The 14,333-nt window shown below is 36.4% G+C and overlaps 1 protein-coding gene across 1 annotated transcript in view; it reads right to left on the bottom strand.

Annotated features, from left to right (window-relative positions):
- CCDC141 (coiled-coil domain containing 141) overlaps positions 1–14,333 on the bottom strand; it is a 100,869-nt gene that overhangs the window by 6,053 nt on the left and 80,483 nt on the right. The window contains exons 23-25 of the mRNA XM_013960810.2: positions 14,241–14,327; positions 9,709–10,595; positions 7,537–7,709 (exon numbers count right to left, since the gene is read on the bottom strand). Of these exons, the coding sequence (XP_013816264.2) occupies positions 7,537–7,709; positions 9,709–10,595; positions 14,241–14,327 (1,147 nt within the window). The remainder of the gene's footprint in view (positions 1–7,536; positions 7,710–9,708; positions 10,596–14,240; positions 14,328–14,333) is intronic.

Here is a 14,333-nt window from a genome sequence, read left to right as displayed (position 1 = left end):
AGGGGGAGAGGGGCAGATGGGGAGAGTTCTTTCACATTCCCGCTCTGCTGGAATTAGTCTCTTACAAACTCCAAGGCAGGAGCTTTCTGGCAGACATCTCCCTTCTCCTTCCCTCTACATTTTTCCTAATGTTTTCTACTTCTCTTATCTTTATTACTTTTCTTCTTTTGTCCTTCCCTATTTGTTCTATATTCCCTCCTTCCACCCCTTTCTTTTAGTTGATACTGTAGTATGTACTCTACCTTCGTGAAGCCACTTTTTCACTATAGGCAGAACCAAAATGCCAAAACATTCAACACAGATGTATAACTAACATTGAAGCAGCCACGTAACTCCTGAAAAAGTGTTCATTTCCTCTTGCTTTTTCAGTTCAGAAATGGCAATAAATCTGCTCATAAAGAAGGATTTACACAATGCCAGCTGGCGTAGACAAATTTCTGCTGAAAATAAAGCACCTATGCAAAACGTCTTTCTTTTTCTTGTATTGTACATCAGACAAATAGGTCCATGGCTTGGAGATAAAAACAAAACAAAAAATTTTTAAGGGTTTTTTTATGTTAAAGATATGCGCTAGGTGAAATGCTAATTGGCCTGATGTGAGCAAAACTGCATCACTGTAAAGAGATTCATCTACCATATAGAATAAGGGGAGGTATAGCTTGTATTTCATCAGAGAACATTAGGTAGGTATCGGACACTCCTTTGGTGTTTTGGGCTGAACTCCATAACTTGTGGGGTTTGCATCACCTTGTGAAGTCAGGCTGCAAGTCATGCCAGGATGGTGTTTACAATAAAAAAAAAACAAAATAGAAAAAAGATCTCAGTGGAATGGCAACGATGATCAGATCACATTTTGATTTTGTATCAGCAAACATAAAAACTAAAATGACCAGTTTCTAGACAGCAAAGGGAAAAGCATGTGCAAAGAGAACCCTAAAGTAACAGCTACCACAACTCTCTGAAGTACAGGCTAGTACTCAACAGGAGGCCAAAGTCTTTTGCAAAAAGAAGAGTTCGTCTTCTGCCAGCAACATCAACCTTCAAAATGGAATGGACGGCTATACTTCACCAAGGGTTTTCCTATAATATCATAATGAAATGTCAGAATAAGCTACGACAACTTGTCAATTAGAAATGATTTCTAGGCTGGACATCCCATGAAACACGAAGGTTAGGAAAAAAAAAAAAAAAAAGATCTTGGTTCCAGCATTACATAGGAGAACATTTCAGGTGAAATCACACTCTGGTAGCTTAACATAAAAAGTTCGTCCATTCAGTGCCTGACTCTCAATTCATAATATTAAATATTATATTAAAATATTTGTAGAAAAAAGTCAAATTTTACTGCAAGTTGATAAAATAGTAGGCATGAAAAGGAAAACACAGAGCTCTGGACAAAAACAGCAGGTGGAGAGATCACATGGGTCTGGCTTTATTACACAGCTTTCATCCCCAGTCTCACACACAGGTGACACCAGGTCACGCCAAATTGTTTTCAGCAGTTATTTTTTATTATTGCCTCATGGTTATTTTCAATCTATTTACTGTGGGCATACAATTTCAAACCTCTCAATGTCCTGAGACGTGTTATTAGCAAGCTTTTCTGCTTCCTCCTAACTGTATCTTCTCTAAAAATTGAGGTTAGACTGAGATTCTGGTGAGACAATATTCACACCACACTGCTCATTAACTTCAGATTCTTTGTGTTGGTCTAAATTAAGAGACTGCATTTTACTGTTTGGAGATTTCGTTTTACTCAAGCTTCTAGCAAACTCAGAAGGAGCTTTATTAAGGAACACCAAGTGGGTCTGATGTTCCCAGTTTACCTGAAATATCCATATGCAGAGCTCCACTTTCCTTGAATACCATGGGGTAACCTCATCAAAGGAAGTCTGAGTGCAGAGCTTTATTTTTTAAAGATACAGGCTTCCTTGAGCTACAAAGCACATATACAAACAAAAAATACTGGCAAAGTCTCCAGAGCAAGGTCTAGAAATAGGCATACCTTACTAATCATTTGAGAGGAAGCCACCTTCTCCATTGCAGCTCCAGCCACATTTGATCCATAGCCAATCAGCCAAATGCCTTTGTCTCCGTTTGCCTACTTACTCACACCTGGGCCCACAGTCAGACTGCTTCTTTTGAAGAAGGAAAAAAATTAACCCTTTTCCCCTCCAAACTTCTGCATCTTATGAAAATTCCCCTTCACACAATTCCACTTTTTGCAGTCAGGCAATCTTGCTCACCACTTTCTTTCTTAATGAGTGCCTGCATACAGGGAAGGAGGAAGTGAGGCTAGATTAGTAATATGCTTAAGGATAACACTTCTGCAGTAAAGCTGGAGAGTCTAATACTTAAATCTGCTTTTTAAGTGAGCGGTCAGTAAGAGATGTAAATATTTTGGGGTCTGTAAGTCTTTAAAGGTTTGAACCTGTAATCATGATTAGAGGAGCTCAGTACTGTAAAACAAGAAAGCTGCAGAACCAGAACAAAAGAAAACCCCCACATGTATTCTCTGTCTCTACAGAAAGAAGGAGATTGAAAGGACAAGGAAGTGACGCACGAACAACATGAACTATAAAAAAAAGCATTGAAAAGGAAAAAAACATGACTTTGAAATTGTTGCTGAAGAAGAATGAGGGTGCCTTTCTGTCACAGAAACAATAGTATAGCATAAAAGTACACCACTGTCACTCTTTATTTTAGATAATCTGAACAGAAAACAGCAACAGTTTTCCAGCAGAAAGTTTTCAGAACTCATTTTGATTCACTATATAAAGTGAAAAAAATCCAGACTGCCAACCTAGCAGTAATCGACATTGATTACACCTTTGTCTACAAAGCCAAGCATTAAAGCCCAGGAACCTTTCAGTATCCTACTGTATAGCCAGTATCTCTAATCTCTCCCTCTCTAATTTCTCCCGCTCTAACCTCTCCCTCTCTCTCTTTTTTTTTAACTTGCTTGTTGCAGCTGTTAAAAATGTGCCTGATTTCTACATACCTATTAAAAACTGTACATTTAAAGCTACTAGTGATTAAGTTAGATGCAATACCATGCTCAGTCTGAGGTAAGTGAAAATCAAATTTTGTAAATCTAAAATTCACAGAAATGTTCAAATTCTCAGAGGTCAGATTTAATGAACAAAGGAATTACATACTTCCGCAATAGTTTATTAAGATCCACAGATGAGTTAAGGCAATTTCTGGCCTTATATATTTTTTTCATTTAATAATTATACCTGACTACGCAAAAATGACAATATTTTCAGAAGTGACAAGATGCTGATCTTTTATAATTTCACAATGTCTGTTATATAGCAATATCATGAATGCCATACTTGTGCACACTCTTAAAAACAATAGCATACTTCACTTTTGAAAGTTGGATTCATCTGCATCTCACTTTCTTTCAAATGCATCAAACCTGAAAGACCTTATTTTACATTTAAATAAAAGCTTAATTCCAGGATTTAATCCAGTAATATGATGCTTTCTTTCACTGATAACATGTCTGAATAAAAATGAAAGACATTCTGGCAAGGGAGCAGATCACAAGCCACTTCAGCTGCCTTTAAAATGTAATAGCCAAATTGATGCTCACTTCCTTCGGAAACACAGCTAGCTTCCCTGGGTGAAAGGTAATCTGTTGGGATCTTTCACATAAACCTTAGCCCCCACTTAGGCCTATATAATGTTATTCAGGCTGTGCAAAGAATGCTGCAGTAATCTGCACTTCCCCGGTGGGACAATTTTGTTTTGGCCAGGCATAGCTGGAGACAAGATCATCGTTTACACCTTTTTTCTGTGAGGATCTGTTGAAATCTGGGCTACCTGATTTGTCAATTAGAACAGACATTTAGGGTTCAAATTGGCAAATGGGTGTTAACTTCACCAAATGTGGCTTTTCCCTACCATTCTTCTTTGGTAGCTTTGTGGGCAGAGGGCCGCTCTCCTTTAGTGAGTTTCTAGATAGAATTGGCTTAAGAACATCCTTCCTCAACCAACAAAATCCAGCACTGGTCCTGTTTCAACACTGCATTGCAGCAGTGAACAGCTACAGGGGCAACATGTCAATACAGCTTCCTCATCTGGAAAGTCTTCCTAGAGTCTATCATCCTAAATCAAGACTCAATTAGCAGGGCCTTGAAAAAGGTCCAGTAAGATAAACCGTCTTTATATGTTAATACCTGAACTACCAATAGTACTTTTAAAAATATGATGAAAAGAGAAAAGTAAATAAGGAAAACAAAAACTTTATTAACAAGGCTCATTTCATGCCCTATTTAAACTATATTTCAGAAGAAAAAAATCAGCACAGTATTGATTTTAAATGGGTCTTTCTGCAAAGGGGCCAAAATGTGAGTAGACTGAGTTTGAGATAAGAGGCATAATACTTACTCAGAGCTTTCCTATAAAAGGCAGAGTATGCCTGTTCATAGGTAGATGCACATTTGTAAGTGTTTGAATAAAATTTTCTCTCTCCAAGGCATTTCTTTAACTTTTTACTCTCAGAGAAAAGATGATGGTCTTCCTTGTTATGCTTGGAATTGGGAGTGTAAGCCAAACTCCTATAATAGGCTACATCATCTATGGGCTTCTAAACAGCTAACTAAATAAAAAGACCGAATAAATCCTGCTTGGGCTCAAAGCAACATCTCTTACCTACACACAACTCTGCAAACTGGCCTTGGATTCTGGCTGTCAAATCTCAGGTGAACCAAGTAACTCAGTTTTCTCCCACTTGCTCTAAAGCCTGTTAAGGCAAAAGACTGGGAATATAGTAATCTTAAGTAAAGTTAACAACAGGAACAGAGGCAGCTTTAATGGAAATGTTTATCAGGGAGAAGGCCTGCAAAGCTGCTCCACTGTCATATCACCCAGAGCCTGTAGGATGCACATCAAGAAGTGTTAGAAGGGAGAGGAATGAATTTGTTACCATGATTTGTATACACTCCTCCAGTAATTCTGTCTGCTTGCTGCCTCTTTAATTTATAGAGCTGATTATTATAAAGTGTTCTCTCCATAACTGTTAGCAAGCAATCAGATCCAAGTACAAGTCTTGATCCAAGTTACCTCCAATTCCTGTTCTATAAAAAGCAGAAAACAAATAAAAAGAACATCCATGAAAACCTCTAATTTTTGAATGATTGACTTTTGGTGGAGTTGCAACTCTCAATAAAAGCAGAAGATTGAAGAGCAGCTGTCACCTAGGAGACTCAGTGGGTCTGCTAACACCCATAAAGAAAATGGGTGATACTAAGACAGCCTTAATTTCCAGTCTGTCAGGAAGAATACTGGAGGTCAGATCACCATATTGATAGTGATCTGGTTTTCTTTAGTTTGAATCTCAGTATTATGTAACTTCTGATCCACTGATAATGAAAACTGATAGAAACTGCAAAACTAACTGCACTGAATTAGACTACTGTTTCACATACTGATCAGAAATCTACTTGCTGGCTGTGGGCTGTCAGCATTCTGTGCATTAGGAACGGGATCAGGCTATGAAGCATTGGCAGCTCTTCAGCAGGCAGAATCTCATACCATGTAGGAAAGGCATTTTGGATGTTCTTATCACAATATTGCTTAACAAAAAGCTTATGCAAGTCTGCTTGCTCACATAGTTTCTCTGCTGCCTGTTTATAACTACGAAAGGTATATAAAGTCACAAGGACACAAAACCACTAAATTGAATTTTACTTTTATAAAAATTGAAACATTCAAAATGGTAGTAATTATTAAAAATAGCCTTATTGTGAAATAGCAAGTTCAATTTTAGAAAAGAGGTCATTTATATACCTGGGAGAATTTTTATGGATCAACATTTTCAGGAGATGACTGGACTTTGAAAGTTGTGCATTAAGGGTTATTACCCTTATTTCAGTTCTGTTCTCTATTATATTGATATTCAATATCAATTCTAGATAGAGTTTATTTTGTCCCCCATCTGCTCACCACCTCCTCCCTCTCTTATTGCTGTGAGGTTATGTTGCCTTGAGGACATCTCCTGTTTCAGAGTCACAGGAATTTTAATAAAGTTGCAGTCACTGGGCCAAAATATCCAAGTGTCAGTCTCCAGTCTCACTGACCTCCTGCAATTTGCAATATATATTCTGCTCACAGCATTCTGTGAAGTAAAAGGCTTATTTCCTTTCTGCAGATTTTGCAAGAGATAGTAAATATTTCCTCCGTATAAGTTTTCTACACAGAGTCATAATATAAATGCTGCAAATCAGATATGCAAGAAATATTATGCAGCTGTTTGTCAATTGTTTTTACTGTACAAATACAACAAGTACTGGAGAAGAAATTAAAAGTTAGATTTGAGGGTTTATAAATGAAGTCTTCTATTGGCACAGTTATTTTGCTTTTACCAAATATTCAAATAAATTATTATTTTTTAAAATAACGAATAGTATTTAGGGTTGTCCTCATCAAGAATGAAATGCAATACATAAGTGAACAAATTCCTGGTTTGGATGTTACTCCTTTGAATTATAGAAGAATTCTATTTGACTGCACTAAAGCAATCTTTTCTTGCTGTGGGTGCACATTACTCTCCTGGGTACTTCCCCAATTCAGTTGATTCTGTTTGAAATCAGTGGGTTTAAAATTTGAAATGTGCACAAATGCTCTCTTTATTACATTTCTTGTCTCACATTAGCAATTTAGTGAATTATTTGAAATATTTGTATTTTTTTATTTTATAAGAAGGCAGAGAAAGTATCACAAGCATTATGACCAAAATAAGCAGCAGGAAGATAAGTACGTTGATAAGTTCTATTTTGTAAACATTTGGGGGTTTTAATCTACTGTATGCTAAGTGACACACAAATCCTGACAATTCTGGGTCAAATCCTCCTAGTGCAGACAGTCACATGTCTATTAGAAGTACCGCAGCTTTCATCTGTTGAGACTACCTGCTTTTTTTCTAGGCTGAGACTGAGACGTAGATCTGAGCTATGCTAGTGCAATCATGAATGTTGATTGTCTAAGAAGCCTTATCCCACACAGAAAAGTATTTAAAAATTATATGAGAAAAATGGCATTGGAAGTAACACATTTGATGTTTAAAAAAAATCCAATCCCCTCAAAACCAAAAGTATATCATAAAATATACATCAGTCTCAAATATACACTGATCTGAGCACTGCACCTGTGTATTTTAACGTGACACCTATAAACATTAAAACTGTTTTCAATGCTTTTAACGCTAAAATTTTTAAATGCAAAACTCTGCCTCAGATCCTAGAAAATATTAGTAACTTTTTATCTAAACATCAGTATGACAAAAGACAACAAACATAATACTGGTATTAAGAAACAAGCAATATATCAAGTGTGACATAAAAGCAGTTTGGTACAGTTTGTGAAAGATGCAGTAAGATCATCAATTTCATGTTGTCCCAGCATGTGAGAATTAAGTCCAGTGCAGTCTGTATTGTACTTAAGTGAATAGCCAGTACATTAGTGATATGCTAATATAGATGACACACAGCATTATCCAGTCTATTCTTGTGATAGGTGACCTGTTACCTTTCACATGGAGAATGGCACTCGATGAGATAGTACCACCAGAATTTTTAGCTCGAACAACATAGAGGCCAGCATCTTTATCACACACCTTCTGAATGAACAATGTATGCTTTGTATCCTTTTGTAAAAGCTTTAAGTGCTCATCTGCAGTCAGTTTCTGGCCCTTCTTGTACCTGAAGCAGAGAGTCAGGTTTCAAGTCAGATTTATATCACTGTATGCTAAGCAGAACTTTCTGAATTCAGACAACCTCTATAACACTAACTTGGCAGCAAAAGATGGAGCTAGCTGCAGCGCCCTCATCCCTCATATTTAAACAGTTATATATCAATATGGATGCATATTTAAATGACTCAGATTGCTGGACAATATATTCTTAATACTAGAAAATGTGGGTCCCATGGTTCCGAAAATGGTTCTGCATGGGTAAGTCACTCAGTTATGTCACTGCAGTACTGGAGAGAGTAGCATAAAGAACTGGATCCTCAGTTTTGTGTTGAAACAACATTTTTGCTAATAAGGTGTTGAATTAATCCACATTCAACCCAGGGAAATATGGTCTTAAGATGAACAAGCAACACAAAAACTTTCTGAACCTATGTCTTCAGATACAAAAAACAGTCCAGGACTTGTTCCTCCATCCCACCCCCCTCACATTTACTTAGTTCAGATCATCAAAAAGTATACAGCAATGTGACAGGAATTATTTCAAGGAACTGGTGTCATATTCTAACACTTGAGGATCTTTCAGCCTGCATTAATTCATATTTATTCCTGATTTACCCATTGGAAGTGAAAGAAAACTCTGGCTGCTATTGGCTGATTGGTGTTTCAGCATAGGCCTAACCTATGTTTCAGCATGTTTAACCTAACACAAATGCAAAAATGTTTTTCCACATATACATCTGATAAAATGTCTATATCAGTATAAAATACATGGTATTGGTGTTATGATACTAAATTTTTAATTATAAAAGTATCATGTCTATTTTCATAAATTTCTAATGTGCAAAATGCTGTCAGTTGCATGTTGTTGTTTAAAATACCATATATCAACAGTGTATATATTTCTGGGCTAAATTAAGGCTTCCTAGTGATAAAATAGAATTGAAGGTACCTCTTGTTTCACCAGCAATATTCCTCCAAGTATAGAGTACTAGGACTGAAAACTAAATTACTTTATTGATATAAGCAGAGTATACTGCCAAGGTTGCAGTGTACAGTATTTTAATCAGTGTCATAGAAGAAAATTCAGCTTACTGAAAGCTTACAAATAGTTTGTGCAATTAATATGTTTTGTCTATTGCAGAGTCCAACTGCTTCACTTGTGTAGGACTGTAAATGTTTTGATGTTAACATTATTAGGAGACATATCTAAATTTAATATACAGAAAGAAAGGCCTCTGTTGGGAAAGATGAAAACATGGCAAGTGAAGTAAAATTTTATCAAAATATGCCAGCACATAGAGGACTAATGCTGAAATCCTGCCCCTATTTCAGTCTCCATCTTTGGCAGAGGATTTCTGAAAAGTCATCTTAAAATGTATTTATATTATAGCATCTCTATTTCTAACAAATACAGTATAAAGCAATCTCATTGGACATGCAGCAATTCAAAAAGAGAGAGAGTGAATATTTAATAGAAAACTAGTGCTCTAGTACAGACATTTAGGCTTTTTTTACATGTAACATCTCTCCAGTTTTTGATAACTCTCTCTCTTATGCATGCAATCATGTGTGTATGTAGTCGCTATAAATACATATTTGTGTGTGTGTGTGTTATATATATAAATATACAATAGCAAGTTGCTGAGACAATGCAGAGGAGCTCCCTTACAGTAAATGTGGAGTGGGCATTTTTTCACAAATTACTAAAGATGTGGAATGTCAGAGTGAGAATGAACATAAAAAGTACATGCTTTATTTGTTTAAAAAATGTTTGATATGCTTACAGTGGTTTGATGCTTTCACTATTCATGAAATTAAGTGTAGAGAGATTATTTCAAGTAGGTTAATTGTCAAAACAATTTTGAAAGTGGGAGCCATGCACAAGTGTGGAGTGAAAAGGACACAAGCAATTTATTCTAGTGTATAGATTAATGAATATAGTTATAAGTGGTTCAATTTGTCTTACTAGTAGGGATATTTAGTTCTTTTCATTATAAGCTACCCACCATGTCAGTGTAGGCTCTGGGAATCCTGTTACTTCTACTTCCAAAGTTACTGGAGAACCTTCCATGACGGTCATGTTAGACAGAAGCTGGGAGAAGTTAGGCGCCTGTCCAGAAAGGTTGGCCATGCTGTTCTTTTCTGATGCACTTCTAATCTCTTCTCGGGTGACCATCTGCCTCTGACAACTTCTGGTGGCGTCTGATTGAAACATGAAACCTGAGAATGCATCAGGCAAAGCATGCAGCCTATCCTGGGTTTTAGTAAAGTTATTCAAGTCATGCAATTGTTCTTGTGTTTCTGCCATGCTTTTATCAAGTTCAAGGTGTTGCAAATGTGTTTTGCACACTTCACTTATCATGCTATATGCTGGTATGGCATTTATTGTGCAGGACGCAGTGCTAGCTTCAGGTATTTCTTGTAAACTGTAAGTCAGAGGAGATTTCACTCTGACTTTCGGACAAGAATCTACTGAAGAGATATGAAACTTCTCAAACTGATCTGATGGGCTTTCCATTCTATCATTTGTAGCATCAGCATAAGCAAAATTTGTTAAGAGATCAGATGCTTCAGCACCTTTTTTACTACTAATGTCTTTCTGCATTTGCAAGCTATAGGAACTGACATGCAGACTATGAGTACTACAGCAGCACTGCTCTTCTAGCTCTGTTTCAGAATGCAAGAGGTTGGATTCTGGTGTCTCAGAAAGCGGTGGCAAAGAGATATCATCAGGTGATATACACTCATATTCCTCTCCAGAGGGTATTTCTTCTGCCAGGAACTCAGTCTGTAAACTATCCTCTTTGGCTGAAAATGACAGCTCTGTATCCTGTGAAACAAAATCCTCACCAGCTGGGCAGATAATTGGAATATCAGCCAGTTTATTCCTTTCCTTAAATTAGGAGGGGAAGGAAGAGAAGTGAAAGAGGAAGAAAAAGAAAAACATGGAGAAGGAGTTATCATTCTAGGGATCTACTATTCATACAAAAGATAGTAACAATATTAGAAAAATTTCTTGTAATTAAGTTAAATTAATCAGTTCTGAGAAGCAGGAGGAAATACGTAGAAAACAATAATCATCAGCTTGCAGTAGGCAACTGGAACGTTGAATATCTTGAATAGACTGACAAATTATAGAACAAGCTGGCTATTACAACAGTAATAATAAAATGTAAAGTACCCCTTTTGCTAAACAATGACAACCTGTGGATTTCCTCTAGGTGCTGTTTATGAGAGTATTTGTAATCAGGGGGAGAGGGGGAGGAGGTGGCATAATTACACCTAAACAGGAAACAGACACACAGCAATATAAAACTATATTAACAGTCAAGCTATTGCACTTTGATTCTTGGAGAAAGAGGGTCACTAGTCATGTTTAAGATTTATGGAGTTAAACTGACATCTTTAAGATATCTTCCAACCATTTTATATTTTTCTGTTTGTGTCAGTTGTTTTAAGATCTTGTGTGAATAAGATCTTGTCTGTTAAAATTATTTATTACCTTCGATCCAGAAAAAAACCACTCATCGTATTTTAGAACAAGTGGTTATGGCATATCAGTACATTAATTTCAACAGCAAAGCATCAAAGACCTTATCTGATTTATTAATTACTTCTGTGCCTCTTGTCTTTTGTATACTCACATATTCAGGCCTATTTCATTTGTGTCAGGGCCCTTAGCAAAGGTGTTCAAAATGTTTTCTTATGGAATTCTACTGTTGTTAAGTCCTACACAAAAATATTTAAAGTAGTAAGCAATGTTTCTATCATCTATAGTTGTTTACCAAATCAACTGGGTGATATTCAGGATATCATTGCTCTCAGAACCACATCTCTCTGGCAATATCCAGCACAAAAGTACACTGGCACATTAATCAGGCCTCTCTCTTTGCTTTATTGCTCTAAATATAACTTAACCCACACACAAAATTAACAGAATAAAAATAAAAAGAAGTAATAGAACCCCAAATTGCCCTGGTCCTGTAGAGATGTTAGTTTTAATATAGAAGTAGATGCATGCCTTTCTTTTTCCAGCTTAATACTTGTGTTATTTCAAAGCCATGTGGTCTATGCCAGACCCATGGGTAAACAAGTAGAAGAAAGCTGGAATTTTACTGCATTTACTTTGTCTAAATCATTTAATTCAGTAGTAAAATCAGGTTCAGGTTTGGGTATTAAGCTTTTTTCTACAAACATCCCCGATGAACTCCGATCCCCAAATTTCTCTCAATATGAACATACCATGGGTATAAACCTAAGTAATAATCCACTTTCCAATATGGTGAAATATTTGTCAGTTTTCTCCTTTTCCAATTACTCAAAGAAACCAAGATATCTACTGAGAGTTACTTCTTTACTGTATGTATTCAGTTTTTTCATTGGGGTTCTGACTGTCAGCTATTTCTAGGGAATTTTTATTTTTAAGGATTAATTCCAGTATGTTCATACAATAAACTTTTCCATGCATTTACAAATTTGACTGTCATCCAGCTCTTTTAATCTTACCAGCAATTGCTGTAACTAACTCTCTTAGTTTTAAGCCTGACCAGATTTGCAAGTCTCTGATAACAGACTTTAATAGACACTTCTGCAACAGAATTCAGGCTATTTTGGTCTGACTTGCACTAACAAATTTAATAAACCAAATCTGATTAAATATTAAGAAGTTGAGAGTATTCAATTTTGAGCAGGTATATTTAAAAATCATAGGTCAAATTCCTGAATAGCCAGTCTCTATTGTGGGAACAAAACCATTGGTTCAGATTCATTCTGCCTGCTAACAAGTCTATTCACATGTGCACACACTGATGTACATTTGGGGGGCTGTAGGAAGGCCTAGATTGACTAATCTAGGGTCCTAGTGCAGGGCTGTGCTGCCAGCTTCATAGTCACCACATATAGGGGTCAGGAAATAGAATAGAATTACTCCAGAGATTGCTGGAAAATGACGCTGGGGAAAATCCTGGTGCAGTGGGGAAGAAGAATGCCAAGTGGACAGTGGGCATGCTGTCAGACAAGCTTGACCACCAGGAGGACTTTCAGCCCTGGTATGTCACATGGGATCAAAGGAGCATGATGATGAATGTGCCATGAGAAGGTCTAGGCTGTTTTTTAGAGTGTGATAGTTCTTACTGAAGCAAATTAATACAACAAAACTAGCTTGTAACTTCTCAGAGCATAGACAAAACTGGATATTGCTAGCCCATTGAATGAGGGGATCGGCGAGGCCTTTCCTCAAAAGGGATGGAAATGGAAGACAGAAAAGCCCCAGTGAGAAGAACCTGCTACTTCTGTAAGTGAAGCATGGAGTGATGAAAAGGGTGGAGGTATCATAGCTGCCATATCTCACATCTGAGGTTTCACATTCCCTTGACTTCTCCCCTTGGCAGCTGAGGCACAGTCTGGCAAGGACTCAACTAGACTGTGGCCTAGCAAAATACAAAATATGGCTACGGCCATATGCTGGGTGAGGCACCTGAGGGTGGCTTTTTGGAACAGTCACAAAATTTTGAGGGAAATCTGGGCTCCAACTCAATAGTGAAACTCCCACTGACTTGGAATGGAGATAAAGTTATGGCTCATCACAGAGAGGAAGACATTCTGTGTTTAAATGAAGGGAAGGTTAATGTTAGCTGAATTACTAAAAACTTCACAATTTAATGTCTTGTAGTGTCAGTTTGCATTATCAGGTTGCAAAATATAAACTTTAAAGCTATAAATTAATCATCAATTTATCCTTCCTCTGTAAAGACTTAAATGTATTACCATCCAACCTAACTTACCAGAAGATTTCATAGTACACTAATTACATTTAATTAAATAAACCATAATCCCAAGGTTTCAAAATGTTCTGTAAACTAAAATAATCTCATACATTTTAAAGCTTTTTTCCTGCATTGCTTGCATTTCTAAGACTACATTTATTCATTGACAATTTGAAAACTTTCATACTTGATTACCATATATCCATGAATAAAACATGTTTGTCTGTTAGGATTTTCATCTTTCTAAACGCATACACAATCTTTCACTATCCTGTTTCCTTTTGTGCATTGCCATAGACATATAATCCATACTTTAAAATTTATTTATGATTTCTGCTGCATGGGATTTGGGCAATTAAAAGGTAACTAAAGTATTTTGAAATGAGGGTGAAAAAGATTATCTGATATTGATTTATTTATTATTTGATGTTATTTATTTGATGTACAGTGTCATACCAACTGCAGTGCAGATTATCTGTGACATGTCATACAGAATTACTGACAGCTGTAGTTGTGTTACATCTTGTTTTTGCATGACTGTTTTCCTATTGTTCACCTGCTGCAAAAGTGAAGCAATTCTGATTATGTGTTGGTTTTGCATTGGATATGTAATAGTGTAAATGAGAAAAGAATCTGAGCTATTCAATTTGTATATAACAATATCAGTCATTTCTGAAAAGCAGTGAATTAAGGGGTGAAATTCTTTTGACAGTACACAAGAATATTTATCAATTTGATTTTAAAAAATTAATGTCAAAATGAACAGCAGATACCTGTTTAGTGTTGGTAGAAGGAGGAAGAGTATAGTTTCTCTTCTCAGTAATGCTTTGTGAATTCAAGTGTAATATACCTGATCTCATCTGAAA

The sequence above is a fragment of the Apteryx mantelli genome, chromosome 6, assembly GCF_036417845.1.
Source record: "Apteryx mantelli isolate bAptMan1 chromosome 6, bAptMan1.hap1, whole genome shotgun sequence".
Taxonomy (NCBI): Eukaryota; Metazoa; Chordata; class Aves; order Apterygiformes; family Apterygidae; genus Apteryx; species Apteryx mantelli.
This window is presented reverse-complemented; position numbering and strand designations above follow the sequence as displayed.